The 26,022-nt window shown below is 41.7% G+C and overlaps 1 protein-coding gene across 8 annotated transcripts in view; it reads right to left on the reverse strand.

Annotated features, from left to right (window-relative positions):
- Window positions 1-1,350: 1,350 nt before the first annotated feature.
- CASK (calcium/calmodulin dependent serine protein kinase) overlaps window positions 1,351-26,022 on the reverse strand; it is a 1,268,764-nt gene continuing 1,244,092 nt past the window's right edge. For all 8 annotated transcript variants that reach the window (XM_078658296.1, XM_078658298.1, XM_078658303.1 and 5 more), the window contains one exon: window positions 1,351-4,314. In XM_078658296.1, the coding sequence (XP_078514422.1) occupies window positions 4,138-4,314 (177 nt within the window). In that variant the 3' untranslated portion in view covers window positions 1,351-4,137. The remainder of the gene's footprint in view (window positions 4,315-26,022) is intronic.

Genomic DNA, 26,022 nt, shown 5'->3' on the forward strand with positions numbered 1-26,022 from the left:
CGAGCGGCGATAACTGCGGCTCCATGACCGGTCCCTCGACTTCCTCCTCGACTGGGACCTCGAGTGGCGCGGAGCCGACTGCCGGAGCTCGAGTAGCTTATGGGACCGCTCCCGTCTAGCCTTCGAGGTCAAGGCCGGCAGTCGGGGCACGACTTGTCATCATGGTCGGCCCGAGGCAATAAAGGCACCGACGGTGGGGGTTGGTCACCGACATCAGGCTGCGACAGGTCTCGCAAGGTTTAAAACCAGGCATCCCTATCGGCACCATGAGTCGAAGGTCGACTCGAAAAGTGATCAAAAGAGATCAAAAAGTTAGTCAAAAAATGACGTCAGCGCGCAATGGCGGCGTCTAAGTACTCCTACGACGTCATCCCGGCGATCACGACGCCGTCAACGGACACGGAGCCGCAGACGACGCCTAGCGACGCGCAGGGGTACTGCTGACGAAAACTTTCCGGATCCAGTCTGATGCCTGGGGATATTCTAAGGTAAGGAATCTAACACCAACCTGTTTCTTTCAGATATGTACAACTAATTAGCCATATGGTGGGAGAAGAGTAGTGGGTCACAAGGAGAAAACAGCTTTAAGTCAGGAGACTCTGGCTACATGTCTTGTGCTCCAGATTTCTTGCTACCTTAGAGGTGGTATCAGAATCTCAACGTCTGTTAAGCATAATTCTGACCTTAAAATGGTGGGGGAAAGCCCAGCAGGTTCATGGCATAGCATATGTGCTTGAACTTAATAGGGAATCTTTAGCTGATAGGTCATGTTTTAAAACCAAGGAGCCATGGAACATAAGGAACGTACAAGACTGAACCAGGGAAAAAATTGTCCATAAAGGTACAAGGAGAGGAGTTACTCAGCTTTTCAGGATAAGTGTGAAAACCTGGCCAAGCACACTATACTTCAGTACAGAAGAATAACACAATGCTATTGTCAGTATCAGCAGTATGATGTACTGACTCCTATCTGGGAAGACAATAAGGTAGGTTAATGCATGAAAAGTACTAAGCCTATTTTGTAAGTCATTCTACAAATAGTTTGTGCTCCTCCTACTAAAATCAAACTTTGAAAATGGGAATCCTCGACACTCTACGAAAGGGAGTTGGTGCTGGGATTTGTAGTGATTTGGAAGAAGGACGTTTGTGTTTTAGCCTGTGTTTTATGCAAGGTAATCTCCCATTAAATGGAAGGCAGCACACACACAAGAGGACTGGTTCAAATATTTTTATGGTGAACTTGAAAACTGTTCTGGAGGTATTCACCGAATTTGATCACATAAGTCCACTTTCAAAGTTTCAAACATAGTAAAAAAAATATAAAAAAGTGTTTGTGCATGGCAAAATTAGTCATTATTGATAAATGTGCTTGTATTTTTTTAACATAGGTCTTGAGTAGTGCACAGAAAACAAATCCATATCACAATGTATTTTAACAGTACAATTGTGTTTTGTATTTCAACTCTTGGTACACTGGTAGTTTATACTTTTTACAGGTGCATTTTTTGGTTTGTTGAATAATTTACAATGTTTCATTGCATTTACCATTCTATTTCAACTTTGTGCATGGAAAACATTTGTTAAACAATTGTATTCCTTTAATATGTACTAATTTGTTTGGGATCTACTGTACATGTATTTTGACAGTATAAACTTCACAACAACACGGGTACCAATACCCCCATATAATAGTCTTGTTGATTCTTGAACGATATCCTTTCTTCATAAAGCAAGTCATCCTTCCATTCTGTTTCTGCTAACATTGACAATGGGCACAAGTTCGATTGGGGAAGACATATCAAGGTGCATATTCAGGGAAAAAAGACAGCCATTAATAAATTTAAATAGGATTGCGTTTAAGATCCTTCATAGTTTGGGTGTGAGAGACATTTTCTGCAGCAGTGTTATACATCCTAAGGAAAAGATGTATATTATTTACAGTTGAAAATTATTAAATTTACAATATCCCTTTAACCACCAAGACTATACTTAAAGACTTCTTATGAAAAGGCAACAGCGTACAGAGAAACAAATACATTTCTAAAATTCTACAAAAATCAACCCTGTAATCAGCTTGCAATTGTGATGCTCCCATGCCAAAGTTAAAAGGACACAGTCAACCACAACCTAACAAATCTGCAAATGAAACTTATTTTAAAGTCGACTTTTGCAATGGATTGGGTAGAGTGACAAACTCAATTCAATATTTTTTTTTGTCCAGAACAAATATTTCACAAAACCTACATTTTACGATTGGCTCTTCCTGCTGTGTTAACATACAGTGCACTTTGGGGCATCCCACAATGTGCGTCAGGCTGTAAATTAGAATGCAAGGACTGTCATCGCTATACCAGTATGTTATGTACAGCTCGTGATGTCATAATGATTTCGGCAGTGTATAAAACGTTAAAAGGCAAACAGACTAAACAGGTTTTAAGGTACAAAAAACGGCCCACCGCATTATTTTGTGCTTCTCATCTTAATTCTGACAAAAGCAATCACCACTTTGATAATAACGGCTGACCGTGTCCCCTTAAACGGTTATGACACCACTGTACCATCGCACAGTAACTGAGTCACTCTAGCACCAGATAATCCTCGCCTTCACGTCCAAAGAATTTCAGAAGTGAGGGTGGAGGGGTGGCCTTAACCTCAGATAACATTCTGGGAGGCCATCTTCAGGTCCATATAAAATTAAAGGGATGAACTCACTCTAGGGCACTGAAGTGGTTTGTGAAATTGCCTGAGCAAACTTCTCATGGTTTAATTAAGAAAACCCTTCATCTTCATGGTGGTTTGCGGGTTTGGAATTCACATGTATGCCTTCTACTTTATTGGATGTATGATATTAGAAAGCTAAGCCACAAGTAACCAGAGTACCGATTTCCCTTGCAGCTACCTGATCAAATCCATGAAGAAATGAAGGACCCAAAGTCACATAATTGTTGAGCTCACTAAGGAAGTATACTGAAAAAAATTATCAAACTTTAGTGTTCGTTACCATTTTCTTGAGGAATTTACAGGGCTATATGAAAATGAATCTTTCAGACAATTCGTTTGTAGCAGTGCCCACAACTTATACCGCACAGTATTGACTTTCAAAACTGTGCATTTTTTTTTTACTTAAGAAACAAATACATACATATGTAAAAAGATCGTTTCTCTGGTTAAACATAATTAAACCGTTAATACTCTCTGAAGACAGACCTGACATGGCAAAATCAGTCGCACCCACTGCCCCTTACAATAAAATAAATTGAGACAAAATTACAAACACATTTCACTACATGATCATTAATAATAAAAATCAGTTTTTATACAGTTGCCCAAAATGCAAGGGATGTGCATAGGTTTACAACTTAGTTCTAATCATTTTGTTTGACTCCCTTTGGGTATGTTTTCCCATAAACGGAATGTACTTCGCTGTAGTAGATTACAAGTTGTTCAACACAGATACACCAACAGCATGAACGCTTGAACTGTCCACATGCATTAAGACCTGATCTGAAATCTCTAAAATGTCCTTCAAAGAGACAGTATCAAAAAATCTTGGACATTACACAAATATATAAAAGGAAATTCTATGGTAAAACAAAAAAAAAAGACAGGCACTAATAACTGATGAATTTGATCCTTTTTGTTTGAGTAACTAAATACAGTTTAAATAAATAAAGGAAAATAATTTCTTTCAATCCATGAAATAAGACTTTAAAAAAAACAATGTAGTGTTCCACCCCCAGAAAAAGTAACAATCATTTCTTTATTATTAAAATAGATTATAGAAAGCAGCATTTCCATTGTGCAGTTTTTAGGGGCCTTTGAAATAAAAAGCTATGGTTTCCAAAAATATAACATTCCAAAGGATTGAAGGAAACATTTAAAAGATACATTTTTATACAATTTTGGAGAACCGATTTAGGGAAAAAAGATACTGTCTCTTTAAATTAATGTTTAAAAATTGTTTCCCGCCATCTATTTGGACATGACAATATTTATAAATTTAGGTCACACTTCATCTATATAGTCTCTAAAGGCCACGATCTTCTGATACAAGATCAATGACAAAGGATTTCTTTCCAAGTCCTTTATTAGGTTTTTTCCAGTCTTGATAAAATTCTTTGTTTGCCTTGAAATGGCCTAGTAGACCCAGGAGACAGGAACCCATTGTGATGCTGTGCACACAAGTTCAATGGCTTCCTCCAAATGCCGAATTGTTTCATCTATTTCATTGTTGATAATAGTTAGATCAAAATAGTGTGCATATGTCCGCTGTAGAATTTCGGATTCCTTTTGGAGGCGCTGAAGAGATTCATCCTACAGCATCAAATAAAGAAAAACTGAAGTATAAGAAATATGATTCTGGAGATCTGAATAAATTAAACAGTTTGCAATTGACAGAGGCAACACCAAATACAAAACACAATGTAAACAATCAACATAAAGCACATAAAGCAAGACAATTCATATGTAATACAGGAACACATTGACTATATCTATCTATATACATACATACACATGAAGCAATAATATTTCACATCTCTCACAAAATGTTTAAACCCATTTATAATGAAAGAATGTAGCACACTAGAAAAGTGGATTGCTTCTAGTTTTGTGATTAATACAACACAAGAGTGGCAGACAATGGACATTACAGCACTTTAAGGAGGAATAAACACACATACACATTTATATCTATATAAGCAGGGAACTCTGGGTAGCTCCCGAGTTTAGGTGGAGATGTAAATATACATTTACTTACCTTTGGTAATGCCTTATCTGGTAGAGACAGGATCTAGCCGCAGATTACTTACCTTTGAATCATCCACAGGTGCCAGACTGGATTGGGAAACCTTTCTACAGCAGTACCTCAGCTCGTCGGTAGAGGGCGTAGTGCAACTCCATAACGGTGTCATCCTTCAGATGTGAAGTTGACAGAGTCCACATAAGCCCTCCCCTGATGCGCAGATGTCATTTTCTTCCATGGCCACTTCCGGAGCAAAAACTTGGAGTCACTTATAGAAACTGCAAGGAAACAGTGTGTCCAAAAAGAATCTTCTTTTTGTAAAATGCTTGTGTTTGTTTGTTTCCTTTATTTACTCAACTGAAAGGTACGAGAATGCCAGAAGGGATATAGGAAAGGAGAGGACAAACAGGTCACAAATCGCATCGAAGGGCGAGTCGGTAAGGAATCAGCAGCTAGATCCTGTCTCTCCACCAGATAAGGTGTTACCAAAGGTAAGTAACATATTAATCTGATAGAGACATCTAGCCGCAGGTTCCTTACCTTTGAATTAGATAACCAAGCAATTCCATCCCCGGAGGGGGGTCTGTGAACTGGTCCACAAAATATTCCTGACTAAGAATAGCCAGCCTTTATCAGAGAGAGAAAGAGAGACCCGAGGTCGAAAAGGTAGGTGAGGGAGAAGACACCTCACCAGAAATATAGTAGAAAACATGGGAAAAGACACCTATGGCAGAAGGATAAAGATGGGTTAGAAGAACACTTGAGATAATCATAACACCGTAGAGTACCCCTAATGGGAATGGGACCATAAGCGGATGGGGCTGAAGGCCAAGTACAATAGCAAATACCACTGAGCCCAACGTCCTGGTCCTAGACGCAAGTGATGCAAAAAGCACCAACCAATGCTGTAAGAAAGCATGGCCAACAATAACAACAAGGACGGCCAAGGCCATCCGCAGCCATAGGAAACATTATGAGAGAAAAGTGAGCCCTCTGGGACCATGCAATGGAGAATCCATAGAAGAGGAAGGTTAGCGATTGCAAAGCAATGAGCAAGGGAAGGCCTTGTGGCACATGAGGAAAAAAAGCAAGTAACATGAGAAAAAACGCACCCCCTCCTAAGAAAGGCAGCACAACTTGACTGTCTACAGAGTTACCGATCTAAAAAGATGTATGAATACAGACACAACAGGATCTCTCTCTCTCTCTCTCTCTCTCTCTCTCTCTCTCTCTCTCTCTCTCTATATATATATATATATATATATATATTCTCTATATATACTCTATATATATATATATATATATTTAAATTTTTAGGCCTCCCTTACCCATTTGTTGTTTCCAAATCGAGTCTCATAGGATAACTGGGATGTTGACCATAGATTTTATATAAACTATACATTTCGTTTTTAATAGGTTTCCTAAGGTTAAGGGTCAACCGAAGGACTATCAATAATTTGCACTCCACGGCACTAGTCACTTTCTAGCAGTATGTTCAAAAATATGGTATTTGTTCCCCCGGCCCATCATTTAGCAAGAATGGCCGATATATTGGATAATACTGGCTGGTTCCCAATAGTGTTTAATATAGGCAAGTTTATAGGTATATATCAGGTCATTTGCAAATTCGCACAAATGAAAAAGCGTCTTTTGCACTAATTAAATGCGATATTTGCACTAATTTTAAGGATTAGGCTTAAATAGAGTTGTTTTAACATCTTAAATAAGTATGTATTTATTTATTTATCTATGTATACATTTATGTATTTATATGTCCATGCACTGATATATATTGAAATATGTTGTCAGAATTACACTTTGGGATCAGGTAGAGGTATTGACCAAAAGGAGTGGGTTTTCGGTGTCATCATTTTAATATATATTTTGACATGTAATTGGATACTCATGTCTTGGATTTTGACCGATTAATGCCTGAATGCATATTAATGTTGGATTTTGTGGAGAAACATGAAAATTATGCATTTTTGCAGCCTAGTTTAATTTAACGTTTTCCTGGGAGAGTACATCTGTATTTAAACAGTAATTAATCAGTATTTAAACTGAAATACCAATGAATGTACAGTGAATTTTATTTGTCTAATTGGTGTAAATACTGCTGTGAAGAAACAGACGGAGAGTCTGTCTTCCATTGTTCATATGCACTGTCACTTTAAAAATGAAAGGAAACACCAGTACGGGATGTGATCAAGGCCTCTAGGGGCTGAAACGCATCATGGCGGAATGCACTAAATAAAATACTGCACGAAGGAAAATGGGTGTCCGTTCCGTTTCAGGCTCAATGGATATGGAGTGGTGAAGATTCGGTTCTTTGAGATATATATATATATATATATATATACACACACACACCGAAAAAACAGTTCGAATGACGCGGAGCACTCCGGCTTTGAATCAAAAAGATGATTTTATTTTGTGCAACTCAAAGTATACTGACAACCGCAGCCTCCTGGCCTTCGTCACCGTCTGTAATTACCTATGCAATACTGCCTTTTAACAAAAATCTAAATCATTGGTTTATGGCAGAATGAGCAAATTAAACACTGAAAAGGGACTGCATTCTCAGAAAATATGCAATGGTTTGAAAATCGTCTGCCATCTTAGAACACATCTCAATCCATTATATGTAGTTCAATTCATTATGAGCGTGCCTCCTGTGGTGTGGTATACAAATCAATGTAATGCAAAGATTGAAAAATATAAGATTCAAATTAATTTAAAAGGATTGGAATTCATACAATTAATGGTAATCCCACCATCAATTCATGTTTGTACAGGTTTATAATTACTGAATTACTGATACAATCTCATTTGCTTTCTCAATGGGCCCATTCCCTTACCACAGAAAGTCAAAGTGGGCAATCTTGCTCTGAATGAGCATTGATTTCATCAAGAATACACACAAAACAAATAATCAATATTTAGACTACTGAATATATGCCTGAGATGGTTGGTAGATGACCTGAGTGGGCATGGGTAGAGGGAATAGGTGGTAGGGGGGAAAGGAAAGGAGTTGATTGGATTTGTGGGATTTGATTATCTTCCAGAAGCACAATCTCCTGTCACAAAACGTCTAGAGTACAATCCAGCTCTGAATGAGCAAAGTATTGAATTTAACCTACAAATGACCACAGTCCTTCCTCACAGTTTAAACCCCAGGGGGGCCAGGTTCTCAAATAGACTATGTATCTTGCTTCCAGCTGCCTTAAAAATTTCACCCTGTCCCCTCCTCTCTCCTTTATTGGGATTTGATCAATGCAGATATAGAGCAATCTGTCACTCCTAGCATCGTGAGTTGTGGCATAATGTCTTGCCATAGGGTAGGATCTATCATGATTGGTTATTGCCCTTTTGTGCTCCCAAATACGTTTTGTGGCTGGGTGTATAGTACTCCCAATGTATTGGAGGCCACAGGGGCAAAGAAGGTAATAAACCACAAAACTAGAGTTGCAATTTAGCAACTTGTTAACCTCTTGGCTGTTTGAGTCCTTCTCCCTGTTGTGCTGGACAGCAATGAAAATGGGTGTGGTCATGACGAGCTGAGCTCGTCATGAGCACACGAGCACTGTGCTGCATGACGAGCTGAGCTCGTCATGAGCATGGATGGGGTTAATGGGCCTTTTTTCCTTTTTGCCTGGCACTTGATAGTCCTTCACCTTCACACAGTTGTTGCATGCCTTACAGGTAGTGCATGAAAAGAAACCCGTAATGGCAGCCTTACTCTGGGGTTTGTCCACAAAGTGACTTTGTACTAGGATATCCTTCAATGAGGAACTTTTTCTGTATGTGATATCTGGTCTGCTCGGAAGTGACTGGTCTATTGTGCCATCTGTCTTAAGGATACTCCAATTTTTAAGCACTAGTTCCCTGATTCTCTGTGATTCCGCTGAAAAGTTTAATATCTGCCTAACTTTAGGTGATTCCTCCACTGTGACTGAATCACTGGCAGACTGCCTATAAGTAAATCCTGCCTTTCCTTCAATTTGGGTTCCCGGTACTACCCTGCACTGTTTTTACTGTGTGATGCTTTTTAAATAATGTGAAACTGCATATATTTTTATCGTCACCTTGTAAAAGTCTTAATCCCAAATGCATTCATTGGATGTAATTACGCTGTTACTACTCACCTATTTTTATATTGCGTCGTTGTGTAGTCCGTGTTTTGACTTTCTTTTATCCTCCCCTTACTTGTTGCCAGCTGCCCTTGGTCCGCCACAGCCTGTGCCGGTTGAGACGAGGGGCATGTATATTCTGGCCAATTTCCAGTGCCTGACGGAAACTGAGGTCAGCGCTCTAGCCTGTAGAACATCCCAGACATCCCGACCTACTTAAGGCGGGGAAGCGCGCGGACACGCAGCGGACACTCTACTGAGTGCCGGCTATAGGGTGCGGTTCCCGGTACTACCCTGCACTGTTTGTACTGTGTGATGCTTTTTAAATAATGTGAAACTGCATATATTTTTATTGTTAACTTGTAAAAGTCTTAATCCCGAACGCATTCATTGGATGTAATTACGCTGTTACTACTCCCCTATTTTTATATTGCGTCGTCGTGTAGTCAGTGTTTTGACTTTCTTGTATCCTCCCCCTACTTGTTGCCAGCTGCCCTTGGTCCGCCACGGCCCGTGCCAGTTGAGCAGAGGGGCGTGTATATTCTGGCCACCTTCCGGTGCCTGACGGAAACTGAGGTCAGCGCTCTAGCTTGAAGAACATCCCAGACATCCCAACCTACTTAAGGCTGGGAAGCGCACGGGCGCGCCTGCAGAGCGCCAAAGGTAAACCTGTCTGCGCCCATCCGCGCCAGACCGTCACCAGCGCCAGGACCCCTGCCCTTCTTTTGGTCTTTTCCCCAGGTGTTTTTCCGGTGAGTGGCTAAATATGGCTAGATTCCACTACTCTAGTAAATAGCTTAAATGCCTAAATAATTGCCATGGGGAAAAACCTATTATACCGGGGTATATAGCCACTAACAGTGCATCTGGAAATTATAGTCCTGAAAACTTAGCTCCTCCATGTAACCTTCTTATAAAAAGCAAATCAGCCAATATCAAAAACCCCAAACCATTAAAGGGGATGTATTTTAATGCCCTTTCAGTTCCGAAGCACGCAATAGAAATATGGAGTCTCCTGGACTTGGAGTTGTCCGATATCTGTTTTATAACAGAAACCTGGCTACATGAACATGCCTCCTCTAATGTGGTAACCACTTTTCCTTCTCAATATAATATATCTAGAGTGGACAGAAACAAGAGAAGGGGGGGGGGGGGTCGGGTCTACTTATAGCCACAATAAATGGCCTAGAAATCATCTCTCTGTAATCTATGAGTTCAGATCAACGAGAACTTTCTATCTTTAGAATAGATGGGCTATGCAAAGGCACGTGGAGAGGAGCTTTAGTTTATATACCACCCGGCCCGAGAAAGCACTTTACACACAATCTGCTCAAGGCCATTTCTCTTCATGTCCTTGCTACAGAGAACTTCCTTTTAATAGAAGATTTCAATTACAATGCAGAAATGCTATTGGACCCAGATACCAACCAATTGGTCACTAACATGAGGACCCTGGGGCTAGCCCAAATAGTCACTGGTTCTACACACACTGCTGGCCACACTTTAGACCTTTTGTTTACAAACTCCAACGGTGTCTTAGTTACTATGGTCAGATCATGACCTGCTTAAATTTACCATTCCAGTCCATATGACCAAAAATTAGACTGGAAAGGAACTTATATGCAAAAGGCCATGGTGGAAAGTCACCCTTACTTCTTTTTCAACTCATTTTAGTTTCCCTCCCATATGTCACAAGGCTAGTATAGATGAAGTAGGGACTTCTTTTGAGGAAGCAATCACAGCAACCTTAAACAAGGTTGCCCCCTTAACTAGGGTTAAATTTAAACCCAGAACCGCCCCTTGGTTTACTGAGAAATAAAAAATGAATAAATTCTCATGTAGGACTGCGGAACGGAAATGGCGGAAAATAAAAGCCCGGAAGATCATGAAGAATATAAATGCCTGCACAGCAGCTACATGATGAATATCAGACAAACGAAAAAACTGTTTCTCTTAAACAAGATTGAAAAGGGTGCAAATTCCAATAAGGAGCTTTTTAAAATTCTAAGAGATTTTTCGACTCCTCCCAGCCAGACATGTGCCTCCGCTTCACAGGACTGGACTGACTCTTTCTCATTTCTTTCAAAATATGATTTTGGCAATTCATAGCTCCTTTCTGCCTCCTGAATCTATAAACTTTCAGGGAAAGGACCCCATTGATTCAACTGGTCCTTTTCACTTGCTAGAAGAATTTTCTCTGTGTAAATCTGAGGAAGTGGAAATTGCTATGTCAAAAATGAAATCTGGTTCACCAGTTGATCCAATGCCACCTCGATTTCTTGCCACCATCATCCCTCTGCTCCTTGACAATCTCACTGACCTATTTAATAGGTCACTGTCACAATCAGCATTTCCAGTGATATGGAAGGCTGCCAGAGTTAGGCCAATTTTAAAAAAGCCTACTGCAGACCCGAAACTCTTGACGAACTATCGTCCGATCTCGTTGCTCCCCTACTTTGGGAAAGTACTCGAGTCTTTAATCAACCGTCAACTTGTGACTCACCTTGAAAGTCATGGATTATTGGGTCCATCGCAATCTGGTTTTAGAGCTGCCCACAGCACCGAAACTGTGCTGGTGGAAGTAATGGATAATATTAGATTGGCACTGGACAAAGGACAATCCTCCATTCTTGCTTTGTTAGATGTGTCTGCCGCTTTCAACACCATCTCCCATGGCATTCTAGAACAAAGGCTCTGGGAGATTGGTGTCAGAGGGAAGGCTTTGAAGTGGCTCAAGAGTTATTTAGCCGATAGAGCCACTAAAGTACAGAACGGGGACATGATTTCATGCAGTCGGCAGTAAAGATGAGAGTGCCTCAGGGCTCTATTTTGAGCCCTACACTCTTTAATCTTTATGTAACTTCACTGGCCAGGGTGATCAGATCTTATGGATTTGACGTAGGGTCATATGCAGATGACACTCAGATTCTGAACACCTTAGGTCCAGATCCTACGGACACAAAAATGCGTTTCATAAACTGCATGTCTCATGTTGACAGGTGGATGAGTACTAACCACCTGCAAATTAACAGTGGCAAGTCCGAGGTAATACTCTTTGGTAAGGCATGTGAGCAATGGTCAAGCAACTGGTGGCCTCCTAACCTTGGTTCTTGCCCAGTTTCTAGACAGGTGGTGCGGAACCTTGGAATTCTAATAGACCACCAGCTATCAATGAAGAACCAGGTAAACCATACCATCCATACCTGTTTTGGTATTATGCGCAGTTTGCGCAAAGTGTTCAAATGGATTCCGATAGAAGCCAGGAAACCACTTGTTCCGGGACTAATAATCAGCCGTATGGATTACGGAAATGCCCTGTTGACATCAATAAATGAAGAACTTCTTTACAGGCTTCAGGTTCTTCAAAACACAGCAGCTAGGCTCGTACTGAATCTTCCATCTAGATCTCCCTCAGCACCAAGCCTAAAATATCTTCATTGGCTTCCTGTGAGGAAGCAAACCTGCTTCAAAACCCTTTGCCTAGCACAAGAGTATGTATGGCAGCTGCCCCAGCTACCTAGCAAGAAAACGTAACTGGTACCAGCCCCGTAGAACATTGAGGTCCAGAACGGAGGAAGATCGTTTTCCTTCTTGGCGCCTACCCTCTGGAATGAATTGCCTTTTCATCTACGCACTGTCATTGATCATAATAGTTTCCGTAGAGAGTTGAAAACGTGGCTGTTTGAAAACTAAACGGGTACTCCATCCTTTAGCTGGTCAGGTCAGAGCTGTCTGTTAGGCACCATGAGACCTTAGGGTGATATGTGCGCTCAATAAATATCCCCTGATTTGATTTGATAGCCTCTTTTGGAGAATCTCATTTTCGACTCTCTTTCTGCCTCTTGGTAATCTTGTGGACGGAAGCAATTGTGTTTCAGTTGGAGAAACTCCCCATATGGCATGCTGTTTATCAAGTTACAGGATGCTGGCTCCATGAATGCAAGACTGTGTTCCCTGCCTGAGGCTTTCTATATAGCTTGGTACACAGTTTGTTGTCTGCTACAAATACCAGAGATTCAAGAAGGGAACCTCTGTTGTACTGACGTTACTTGTAAATTTAAAGATTTAGATCGTTTTCATTAAGAATTCTGATGTCTTCCTCTGCCTCCATGCGTGTTCCCCTCCATATGACAAACAGGTCATTTATATACCTAGTCCACAGGGCTATATTGTCTACCCAAAATTGGTTGTCATCCCCCCAGGCCACGTGCTTATCCCACAAGCCCACGTACAGGTTTGCGTAGCTGAGGGCGAAGCACGTGCCTATGGCGGTTCCCTGCATCTGTAGATATAGCTATCCTGAAAAGATTAAACTGTTATGTGAGCAGAATGAAACAATTTGTGATAACATCCTGCTACGCTCTTGAAACTTTAGAGGTCTTATTTTAAGGAAGAATTCTAATGCAAACAGGCCCTTGGAAAGTACAATGCTCGGATAGAGGCTTTTAATGTCAAGAGTGATCAATAATAAATCTTCAACCCAGCTGATGTCTTGAATTGAACGTATGAAATCAGTAGTGTCCAGGATGAAGGAACTAAGGTCTTTCACTATGGGGAACAGAAAAGAGTCTACATAGATTGAAGCCTTCTCCAGCAGACTTCCTTTCGAAGACACAGTGGGCCGTCCGGGTGGTTTGCCCATACTCTTATGCACCTTTGGTAAATGGTAGAACGCTGGCACAACTACTAGGAGTGACAGATTGCGCTATTTCTGCATTTATCAAATCCCAATAAAGGAGAGAGGAGGGGACAGGGTGAAACTTTTAAGGCAGCTGGAAGCAAGATGCATAGTCGATTTGAGAACCTGTGCCCCCTGGGGTTTAAACAGTGAGGAAGAACTGTGGTCATTTGTAGGTTAAATTCAATACTTTGCTCATTCAGAGCTGGATTGTACTCTAGACTTTTTGTGACAAGAGATTTTGCCTCTGGAAGTTAATCGAATCACACACACCCAATCAACTCCTTTCCTTTCCCTCATACCCCCCATTCTCCCTCCCCTTGCTCGCTCAGGTCATCTACCAACCATCTCAGGCATATATTCAGTAGTCGAAGCATTGGTTATTTGTTTTGTATATATTATTGATTAAATCAATGTTCATTCAGAGCGAAATTGCACACTTTCACTTTCTGTGGTAAGGAAATAACATGTACAAACATGAATTGATGGGAGGATTACCACTAATTGTATACATTCCAATCATTCTAAATGTGAGGTTTTAATATGAATCTTATATTTTTCAATCTTTGCATTACATTGATTTGTATACCTCACCACGAGGCCAGTTCATAATGAATTGAACCACATATAACGGATTGAGATGTGTTCTAAGATGGTAGACGATTTTCAAACCATGGCACATGTTCTGAGAATGCAGTCCCTTTTCAGTGTTTAATTTGCTCATTCGGCCGTTACCCAATGATTTTGATTTTGGTTAATAGGCAGTAATGCATAGGGAATAATGACATTGGCCAGGAGGCTGAAATGCGTTTGTCAGAATGCTTTGAGTTTCACAAAATAAAATCATCTTTTAGATTCAAAGCCGGAGTGCGCAGTATCATTCAAACTGTTCTGCTGATATATATATATATATATATACACATACATACATATACACACACACGCCCGTATACATTGTTCAATAAAATATACAGAAGAAGGGTACATAGAAACGTTCACAACAGTGGTAACTGACCAAGATGTGACAGTGGCAGGCCAGGTAATGCCACATGGTACCGCATAAAAGAATAAAGGGAGTGGAAGAAATCACACACCGCAGAAAAAGAAAAGCAATCGGACATAAAACAACTCTAACGACTGAATGGTGACAATCAGGCATCAATAGAGAAAATAGCCGGTGGAAAATCAGACCGCTAGAATAGAGATACAAAGACCACTATCTGGGACTCTAAAAGAACAAGTTGAGCGAAGGCCAGCACAGGGGGGGCCTATGCAGATAACCAGTCGCCATCGTAAAAGGAAGAATATCAACAAGCATTGGAAATGCAATAGGTCTCGCAGTAGGAAAGTTAGAGCTATAGGTGTTATTTATTTTTTATTTTTTTATGTATGTTTTTTTGTAAATAGCTCAATTAATAGCTTTCTTCTTTACAAAGGCAATAGTTATAATTTTTGTAAATGTGACACCTCTAGCATTTGTAAAGCAACATGTTTAGTATGTACGTGACTTTTATGTATTGATATAAAAAAAATCAATGGCTTTTAAATTTCTTTAATAATTAATACGTAAACAAAATGCATGTTATTTTATATTGCTATTAGCTTAAACTTTATTAAATATATTTAGTGAAGATTTTGTTTATTTTATTGTGGCGAAGATCCAAGAACAGAAGTGCATTTTTAAGATTTAGTTTGACATTTTGAATATTTTTTGTAACATTGGCAAAACATATTTGAACTATTGATGCTGTGTTGGCGCTGAGTGATGCTGTGGTGCTGAGTGATGCTGTGCTGCTCAGTGATGCTGTTGCGCTGAGTGTTGCTGTGGCGTTAAGTGATGCTATAGCGTTATATGACGCTGTGGCGCTGAGTGATGCTGTTGCGCTGAGTGACACTTTGACGCTGAGTGATGCTGTTGCGCTGAGTGATGCTGTTGCGCTGCGTGATGCTGTGGCGCTGAGTGATGCTGTTGCGCTGCGTGATGCTGTGGCGCCGAGTGACGCTGAGTGTTGATGTGGTATTGAGTGGTGCTGTGCTATTTAATTGTTTTGTTGCGTTGATTGTTGTTGTGGCGTTGATTGGTGCTGAGTGATGCTGTGGCGTTGTTTTTGTTTGTGGCATTGAGTGATGCCGTGCTATTGAGTGTTGCTGTGGCATAGAGTGATGCTGTTGTATGAAGTGATGCTGTGGCATTGAGTGATGTAACATTGAGTAATGCTGTGGCATTGTGTGGTGTAGTGTTATTTAGTGTTGCTGTGGCATTTAGAGGTGCTGTGGCATTGAGTGGTGCTGTGGCGTTAGGGTGTTGTGTTTGAGTGTGTATTTGGAGGATGTAGTTGCTGTTGGTGAGTTGATGAAATGAGTGTTTTTGTTGTTTAGGATGTGTGATGGTGAGTGTGCTATTGCGTTTTTAGTGTGTGAGGGTGAGTGAGGATGGGTGAGGGTGAGTGTATATGTTGAGTGAGGGTGTGTGAGGATGAAGTGTTGAGGGTCTGAATGAGTGAAGGTGTGAGGGTTTGAATGTGAGTGAGGGTGTGTGTGAGGGAGTTTGTGGGTGTGAGGGTAGGTGAGTGTTTGAGTGAGTTTTTGAGGAAATGAGTGTTTGTGTTGTTTAGGATGTGTGAGTGTGAGTGCGCTAGAGCGTTTTTAGTGTGTGAGGGTGAGTGAGGATGTGTGAGAGTGAGGGTGAGTGAGAATGGGTGAGGGTGTAAGGCTGAGGTGTTATGAGGATGTGAGGGTGAGGTGTGTGAGTGTTTGACGGTGTGTGAGTGCTCGATGGTGTGTGAAGGTGAGTGGTGTGTGAGGGTGATGGTGTGAGGGTGATGGGGTGTTAGGCCGATGGTTTGATTTTTTTTTTGTGTTTACGTGACTTAGATGTATTGATATTGTAATTAGTTTTTTTTTGTTAAAATAATTAATAGTTAAATAAAAGTGATTGTAATTTATACTGGCAATAGTTTAATTTTTTGTAAATAACTAGTGAATATTTTGTTCATTGTATTTTAGAGGGTCGAAAATCCAAGAACAGAAGTGAAATTTTAACATTTTTGTTGACATTTGTAATAAAGCTTGAAACATTGAGAGAACATATTTGAACCAGCGAAGCTGTGGCGATGCTGAGTTATGCTGTGGTTGCGCTGAGTGATGCTTTTGTTAAGCTGAGTGATGCTGTATTTTGCACTGAGTGATGCTGTGGTTGCACAGAGTGATGCTGTTGTTGCGCTGAGTGATGCTGTGTTTGCGCTGATTGATGCTATGGTTGAGCTGAGTTATGCTGTTGTTGCGTTGAGTGATGCTGTTGTTGCGCTGAGTGATGCTGTTGTTGTGCTGAGTGATGTTGTGCTGAGTGATGCTGTGCTGGTGCTGATTGATGCTGTGGTGGTGCTGATTGATGCTGTGGTGGTGCTGAGTGGTGCTGTGGTGGTGCTGTTTGATGTTGTGGTGGTGTTGAGTGATGCTGTGGTGGTGCTGAGAGATGCTCTGGTGGTGTTGAGTGATGCTGTGGTGGTGCTGAGTGATGCTGTGGTGGTGCTGAGTGATGATGTGGTGGTGCTGAGTGATGCTGTGCTTTTGAGTGATGCAGTGGCATTGAGTGATGCTGTGGTGTGGCGTAATGCTGTTGCTTTGATCAATGCTTTTTTTGTTGTTTCTGTGACGTTGAGTGACGCTGTTTTTTTTTTGAGCGTTGATGGATGCTGTGCATTGAGTGGTGCTGTGGCGTTGAGTGGTGCAGTGGCGTTGTGTTGTGGCATTTTGTGGTGCTGAGTGATTTTGTGGTGCTGAGTGATGTTGTGGCATTGAGTGGTTCTGTTGCGTTGAGTGTTGCTGTGGTGTTGAGTGGTGCTGTGGTGTTGAGTGACGCTGTGGCATTGAGTGAGGTGTGTGAGGGTGATGGGGTGTGAGGGTGATGGGGTGTGATGGTGAGTGATGGTGTGTGAGGGTAATTGGGTGAGGGTAAGTGGTTGTGTGTGATGGTTATTGTGTGAGTGATTGATGGTGTGTGAGGGTGAGTGGTGTGTGAGGGTGAGTGGTGTGTGAGGGTGAGTTGTGTGTGAGGGTGATGGGGTGTGAGGGTGATGGTGTGATGGTGAGAGATGGGGTGTGATGGTAATTGTGTGAGGGTGAGTGAGGGTGTGAGGGTGAGTGTGTGGGGGTGACTAAGTGTGTTGTATATGTGTGTGTGTTGTTGTGAGCTTGTGTGTGTGTGGCAGTGTGAGTTTGTATGTGTGTGCGTTTTGATTACGGAATTTTGCATAGTCCTAGAATTAGTCCCTTTTCCCTTTTTTTTTGTTCGTGCGTAAAAAGTGCAGAGGCTACCCTGTGCCGTAACGCTACCTATGTTATTTAGGTTAGCGTTCTAGTTTATTTTGCCGATTTACCTTGGATTTTGATTGACGTGTATTCCGTCCAATCAAATTGCAACGTTTTCTTACGTAGCGTTGCAATTGCGTCACGTTAATTGGGAAACTTCCAGATCTTCAGGAACCGGCGTATGTCTAAGGCGCGTCGTGCTTCCCGCGTTGTAGCCGCGTCGTTTGACAGGTAAGTTGTCAATCTAATCACTTTTTTTGTGTTGTTTACCTAGTGTTTCTTTACTATATATATATTTATTAAGTTTTGTAATGTTTAGTAATGTTTTTTAAAGAATTAACTTTGCGATCGTACTTGGCTTGTGTATGTACCTATTGTACTTTTATGGAATGTTTCTAATTTCCATTAGTTAATGTATTTTTGCTTACTTTTATGTAATGTATGTTATAAAGAAAACGTTTTGGTATGTACTCTTTCTACATGGTGCTATATTTGTTTAGTTGACAATGTGTTATTTAGACGGTACTTTTTTTTATTGTTCCTTGTGTTTTGGTGTTGATTAAATTGTATTTATGTTTTCTTTGTTGTTTTGTTTTCCGTATACTTTCTGAATTTTGCCCACCTTTAAATATTTCTATTTATTGTACTGGTACGTAAAAGCTATATTTGCTGTATATTTTGAAACCTACATGTTTTTGCTGCTTTTGAGCACCAATTCCTTATGTATGTTTTTGTAAGTACTATAACATTTTAAAGCAATACTTATGGCGTGTAAGCTTATACTTTTCAAAACCTGTATTTTTTTATCAAAAAGAAATGTTATGTTTTCAATACCATTTGAATGACTTTAAAGTACTATGTATGTTAATTAATGGTCAAGTATACGTATGAAGCCACCTTTATTAATTGTTTAGAATTTTTTGGTTACTTTGAGTGGAATACTTTATTGTAGTTTTGGAAGAATTGCAATTAGGCTGTGAAGTCTCGTGCTTTTGTGATTACGCACTTTGTTTGTGGTTTTTTTTTCCGGCATTGTTTAATGGTTTATTTTCCCTTACTTTAGTAAGTGCTTTCTGTTGTGAATTTGTGTCCTTTAGATGGCTTTGTCCACTTTTAAATTGTTGTATTATTTGCAGTGTATTCAGATGTTTCCCTATTTTGTGTGCATTTATGTTTTTTGTTAAAAAAATTATTTATTTTACAATCTCTTTCTGCATTTTTGTGTATTAATTGCTGCACTGTCCTCGCGATGCATTACATTTTTATATTTGAATAGCTACAAGTGTGTAATCCGATTATTACTTATTAAAATAAATGTTGCCTAACGCTATTTATGTGTGGAGTTGGAGGGTGGAGTTGTAGTTGGAGGGTAGAGTTGTAGGGTGGTATTGTAGTTATAGGGTGTAGTTGGAGGGTAGACTTGGACGGTGTGAGTGTGAGGGTGAGTGGATGTGAGGGTCCGGGGGTGTGAGGGTGTGTGCTGGTGTGTGAGGGTGATTGAGGGTGACGGTTTTAGTATGAGTGAGGGTGTGAGTGTTGTGAGGGTGTGTGAGGATGAGGGGGTGAGGGTAAGGGGGTGTGAGAGTGTGTGATGATAGGTGTTGGTGAGTGAGGCTGAGAGTTTGAGGGTGAGTGTTGTATGTGTATGTATTTTGCGGCACCATCGGTCAGAATAGTGTTGTTTTTGTTCTGCTATGAGTATGTTCTACACTTAGCGAAGTTGTAATTTAGTAAAGCGCCACCATTAAGATTGGTGGAGATAGAACATGGGTGTTTTGATTTTTTTTGGCTGCACACTTCTTGTAAACGATGACGACTTTCCTCCCTCTTTCTGACCATAAAAACCTTTTTGATAGTACTTGTTGCCTCATCTGCTTTTCTTCCTGCCCATGTCTATAGCAAACATACATGTTTTGAAGCGGATGCCTGACAGTCGTATGCTGGACCCCAAACTGTGGTGTGTGGGCGGCTGTGGTGTGTGGGCGGCTGTGGTGTATGGGCGGCTGTGGTGTGTGGGTGGTGGTGGTGGTTTGTGGGCGTGTGAGAGAGAGTGTGCGAGGGCGTGTGAGAGAGAGTGCGTGTGCGAGACAGTGCGTGTGCGTGGGTGGGTGAGAGAGAGAGCGTGTGCGTGGGTGTGTGGACTTGCTGTATCATTCAACTACTGTAAGAGGTACATCTCAAAGTTGTACATGCTGGAGAATACGCTAACTCTGGGCCTTACTCCAGGGCTTGTGCATGGATTCCAGCCTCTGGATGACGGCAGCAGCAAGTGCAATAATGCAAACGCTTTTTGTTTTAATGCTGAGTTGTTGTAGCTTTGGACTTGTATGGTGGGTGCTTATACTTCCACACAATGACCCCACAGTGCTACGAATACAATCATATAAAGGCTGCACTCATATGTCAAGCATTGCACTTGCTGTCCGGAGTGATATTTGGTTCCTCCAGTCTGCTCCTGTATGCATATCAAATCCCCAGCTTTTGTAACAGAGTCAATAGAGGACGTCAATGCTCGGTCAGTTTTTGCAAAGTTTACTTTCGAAGATGTAAGTGAGAGCTCAGGTTTTGTGGATGTTCTCAACACACAGCGCTGCTCGCCGTATCACAGCAAATCATTTTGTTTTTCTCGAAACAGATGGATTTTTTTTCAATCAAAAGTATTGTGATGGGTCTGCTGCTGCCTGCCTCTTGCAATCAATATGTGCTCAATTTTCCATTGCATGAATGGATTTGCTTTCATCAGTGATTATTTGTTTGTTACTATAAGTGATTGCCGTTAGTGTTCTGTTTGTTTTGTGAGTCGGTAACATTGTATGTATTTTGCGGCACCATCGGTCAGAATAGTGTTGTTTTTGTTCTGCTATGAGTATGTTCTACACTTAGCGAAGTTGTAATTTAGTAAAGCGCCACCATTAAGATTGGTGGAGATAGAACATGGGTGTTTTTTTTTGTTTTTGGCGTCCATAGCTGTCCATAGCTGGTGATTTGCTTAGATTTCAGTGGAAATTTGAACAAAACAACTCTGAGTGATAAAACAATCGTCACTGAAATCTACTCAGTATGGAGAGGGAGGAGGTGGGCTGCCTGCAACTCGAGCGAGCATAGGGAGGAGGGGGTGGTCTGCCTACTAAGTGTAATGTGTGTGGCAACAAAGGGAGAGCGCGGCGCGCGCTGGAGAGGGAGGGGGTGGGATGCCTGGTCACTTTAATAGCTTTGCTCTGTTGGTAGTGGTTGTGCAGGGAGAGAGAGGGGAGGTGCTGGTGGCTGGGGAGGGGGAGGAGAAATGCGAGCCTGGCTGTGTACGGGGGGAGGTGATGGCGGCTGGGGGCTGGGGAAAAGATGGCGAAGGCTGGCAAATTTTTTTAAAAAATAGTCCGTTATCTCGAGTTGTGCAGGCTGAGGCGGTGGCGCTTGGATTTGTGGAGTTGCGGGTTTAAGACGAGACACGGCCGTGAAACTGCAGGGAGAGAGAGAGGGGAGGTGCTGGCGGCTGGGGAGGGGGAGGAGAAATGTGAGCATGGCTGTGTGCAGGGAGAGAGAGGGGAGGTGCTGGCGGCTGGGGAGGGGGAGGAGAAATGTGAGCATGGCTGTGTGCAGGGAGAGAGAGGGGAGGTGCTGGCGGCTGGGGAGGGGGAGGAGAAATGCGAGCCTGGCTGTGTGCGGGGAGAGCGAGGGGAGGTGCTGGCGGCTGGGGGTCATGATAGCCGTGGGAGGGAGCCTTGTCGCTTTCATGTGCACGCGCTTTTAATGTCAATGCGCTTGCGCATTGAGCTTAAATTTGACGGGCACTGCAAGGAATCGCCACGGAATCGCAAGTTGGTTAAAGTCTGCTTAAGCCCCTATAGTCTCGCAAGCTCAATGCGCATGCGCATTGACAGGCGAGACCTAAAAAGGGGTAACCTGGCTGTTGCCATGGATAAAGACAGAGTAATAGTTGTGGGAAGACCAACACAACAAGTGGAGGTCCACAACTAAATGATCAGTATGAAGAACTGAAGTAACAGATGGAGTGGCAGCGCATACAGCATAACAAGTGTGAAGGCCAAATAAAAAAAAAAAGGTTCACAGGAGAATGGACCCATAAAATGGCCGGACGGTATAATTGAACACCGCAAGAAACCCATAGAATACCACAACTACGAAGGAGAAAAAATGCAACCTCTTCCAGAGGAACAGAAGGGAGAGAAAATCCACAGGCAAAATTAAATCTCTAGAGTTTACAAGACAATCCTGTGTCCAATCAATAATTCCTGTTAAATCAAGAGTGAGGACACCGGTGTCACCAGAGATCGTTATTTTCCCCACTCATGTCCAAGGGACAACAAACCTCCAAGGAGTTGGAACCTTATCCACGCTCACAGGAAAGAAAGTCCTTGGAAAGAATCCTAAAGCAGCACCAAACCTCCATACGAACTAACACCAAGAGAGGGTGGTCAAGGTACACAGATTCGAGAACAACCAGTACAGTAACTAAATGTTGGGGTTGCTACAGGAAGTATCATGGAAATATTTCCAACAAAGCACAAAACATTTTCCCAGAAGGGAAAGCAATAACAGCTTCATGCAGGATAGAAACAGACCATGCAGTGACAGAAGAGAAAGGGTTGACAGAGTAGATCACTCATACCATGATATGGGACAGGCTACGTCCACAAGGAACCTTGAAAAAAGGAGAAATGGCAAGAGCCCTTCGCACCTGTGCATAACTGGAACTAGGACAAAGCGGCAAAAAAGCCGGAAGGAAACAAAAGAAGGAACATCGCCTAGACGAAGAGCTGACAATGTACCCTAGGCCAAGATGGTTGCCCTCTTCTCTTGCGTCTGCTAGGAAAGAAAGGACATCAGATAAAGTGTAAGGAAAAAACTCCCGACTAATGAGAAGAATACAGTCAACAAAATGGGGAAGGGGCAAGGAGAACCCTTTGCATTATCTTACCAAAGCACAAAATGTGAAGTCCCCTATAAGGGGTACCAAGTGGTAGAATCATATCGAGGGATGCCTGCAGGACATACCGACGAAGTACCTTGTAGGGCAGGGAATAAGGCAACAATGCATCCACACAAGATGAGCAAAATACCCTAAACAGAACCTGGGTAGAAAAACAAAAGAACACCTTGCATCAACAGGCGTGGAACCCAAGGGCCATAAAACGATATGCGCCCCAGATAAAAGGGACCATAACCTCTCCTTGACAGTTCAGAAAGAAATAAAAAATACCTGCAGGGCACAGGAGCACCTCACCGGGTGCCACTCATAGGTGAAGTGTGAAAGAAAAAGACAATAGGCACCGTTCTAGAATGGCGTACATTTAAAAGAAAACCAAGGAGACCATTACCCATAGAAGCTCAGTGCAGGAGAAAAAAAGAGAAGCAGGAGTATAGCGAGCAGGGATTAAGATTTTGCGCCACTCGGACTGACCCGAAAACAGTGTAAAGCGGAGTCAGCATGAGTGCCAAACAGATGTTGACCATCGAATGGCATGTCCACCAAGGTGGATTGAATAGTCTCTGAAAAGATTGAGGTGTGGAGCCAAATCTCATGCACACAACATAGACATAAAGCAATTCTAATGATCAAAAGGATGCCGTCATACACTTTCCTGTTCCAATACAGTTGCAGAGTAACATCAAATACCAGCACCCCTACACATGTATACTTAACTCAATTTAAAGTTCTGGTAACATATTAACAGGTTTTCATTCAGTGCCTGTCATAACACAATAACAGGTACCTCATTTACGAGATGTATGGTTTGCATTGTCCCTGCAGGTCTGCACAACATCAAATAGAAAAAAATCATACAAATCAAGCATAGCACAATTATAACTAAGGTAAAAGTTACTTACCTTTGGTAAAAATAGTTCAAGTGGATATATAATCTTCCTACAGATTACCCACCTAATGAATTATTGTTCCAGGCTTCAAATTGATGCAGAAAAACTATTCCTCAGCAATCTCTCTCAAGTTCCTCCAGGTTGAGCCAAGATTCAGACTCCCAACACGACAACACCTGAGCACATTAGGCACCAACAGGTGCATGGACAGAAGTTCCTAGTACTTCTTCCATGTCCCAAGGTGTGCAGAGAAAAACTGAGAGAGTAACATCCACATGAAGTGCATAACATGTTCGCATACATTGGGATTTTATTAAGACACAGCACTAAATTATCAGGGGAAAAGGGAGGGCAGTAACGCATTTGCAGGAAGCTTGTGCAGCCACCAGAAATATTGTTACAAAAAGTTGCTTTCTTCTGAGGGATACATCTTGCAGCAGCTTCTTCCTCTTATGGATATGGCCCGAAGCAATACCTTTCTGGAAGGATGGACTGAAGAGTGCTGGTTAACAAAGGAAGTCCTACAACACAGCTTGGGCAAAGAACCAGAAATTGTGTGCTGAAGACGCGAGAGAGTAGTGCTTGAAAAAATTAAGTAGCAATGACCAGGTAGCCGCCTGGCAGATGTCTGCAACTGGGACACCTATGGAGATAAGTGTGGACGCAGCCACAGGTTGAGTGACACTCAATGGATCTATTTTGGCTGTAATAGATCTTTATATATAGGATGACCCAACATGAAATGTTGCATTTAGCCAGGGCCTTACAAATCTTGGCTCCACTGAAGCCTACAATGAGCTGACCACCCATTCTATCCTGAAGAGTGTGGCCGATATGGACGACACTGGAGTCCAATCAATGCAGTTGTTCATTTTCCTTGTTTGAAAGTGGAATAGGGAAAAATGATGGAAGGGCAACACACAGCGCCATATGAAATGCAGAGACCACCATGGGTGAAAAGGATTGGCATGTGCGAATGGCCAAGTTATTGTCAAAGTCAAAGGAAGCCTCAAATATTCTTTCAGAGAGAAAAGGAAAGCAAAGAAAAGTTGCAAATCAAAATAAGATTTCAGGACAGTGGCAACACTTTTTGTGTGATTCAGACAACAAACAGGAGTTGCTCGCGTTCCTGGCCGAGAGGATCGAGAGCACTGGATTCCCCCCTGGCAAGGTAGTAGTGACAACATATGGAGACTGTTTGCAAGAAGTCGCGGGCGAGAGATATTGACAACGCGGAAGGCTTCACATTTAACGGACACACGACCTGGCAAATCAACTAACAGCGGTATTCATTCTCGCTCCCCTGACGTTTACGGGCAAATATGTAAGCTATACTCGACACTTGGAGTCAAACTGAAACAGTTGTCCAACCCGTGCCAGACCCAGAAAAATAAAGTGTGACACCCATGGCTTGGAAGACATTCTAAAGACCAGTGCAACCTTGGTCAGAAATGTTTCCATGGATATGACTCATCCTGCCCTGATGAGAGTCCTGTGAATCAGACAGAGAGACTCGAAACGCGTCGGCATCCATCTATTTATTAAAGAGATTGTACCAACGGCATCTGTTTATACCCTGATTAAAACAAATTAGAATATAGCAATACTTTAACAGGGACGAGGGTGGTTTCAAAAAAGCTTTTTTACCCCCTGCGAATCGATTTGACAATTGCAGTTTTTTTGTATTGTCTCTTGGCAACTGTATAATGATTTGCCTAGATTAACATTTGTTTTTGTATTTAAATATGTTTATTTCCACATGTTTTTCACTGTAAATATTGAGTGTTTGTGTTTCAACATTTTTTGTATGGCATAATGTGAAGTTGATGATGTTCTTTCTCTGGCTGAAAGTGAAATAAGTTTTACAATTCATCAAAAAGAAAAACGCCATAAATCAAGTGTCAGGATAAACTAATAAAGTTTGGTTTATCCTCTTTCATGCATCAATTGTTTGAATTAACATTAGAGGCATAGGTAAAAATTCCCCTTTTTGTAACATATGGAGACAGCATTTTGGTCAGAAGCAATACCCTATCAATGCGAGCCTGTAACCACGAAGAAGCAGATACAAGACTGGTTAAGGCTCTGTGTCTCGTTTGGTCTGCACTTTGGAGAGAGATGTCGTAGTGATTCTGACAGGTAAGTTTCACCAGGTACAAGACTTGTGTCCCAGGGCCAATATCTAAGTAGAACTCAGTAGAGAGAGGAACCTTTCCAACATCCAAAATAATGTCATTGTTCAGATCTTGGGAAAGAAGAATTCCACAGCCTTGCTGGTGTTTCACAACTTCACTGGCTGTGACACTGCCACAGCATTCCTGGGA

This window comes from Lissotriton helveticus, chromosome 8 (genome assembly GCF_964261635.1).
Source record: "Lissotriton helveticus chromosome 8, aLisHel1.1, whole genome shotgun sequence".
Classification (NCBI taxonomy): Eukaryota; Metazoa; Chordata; class Amphibia; order Caudata; family Salamandridae; genus Lissotriton; species Lissotriton helveticus.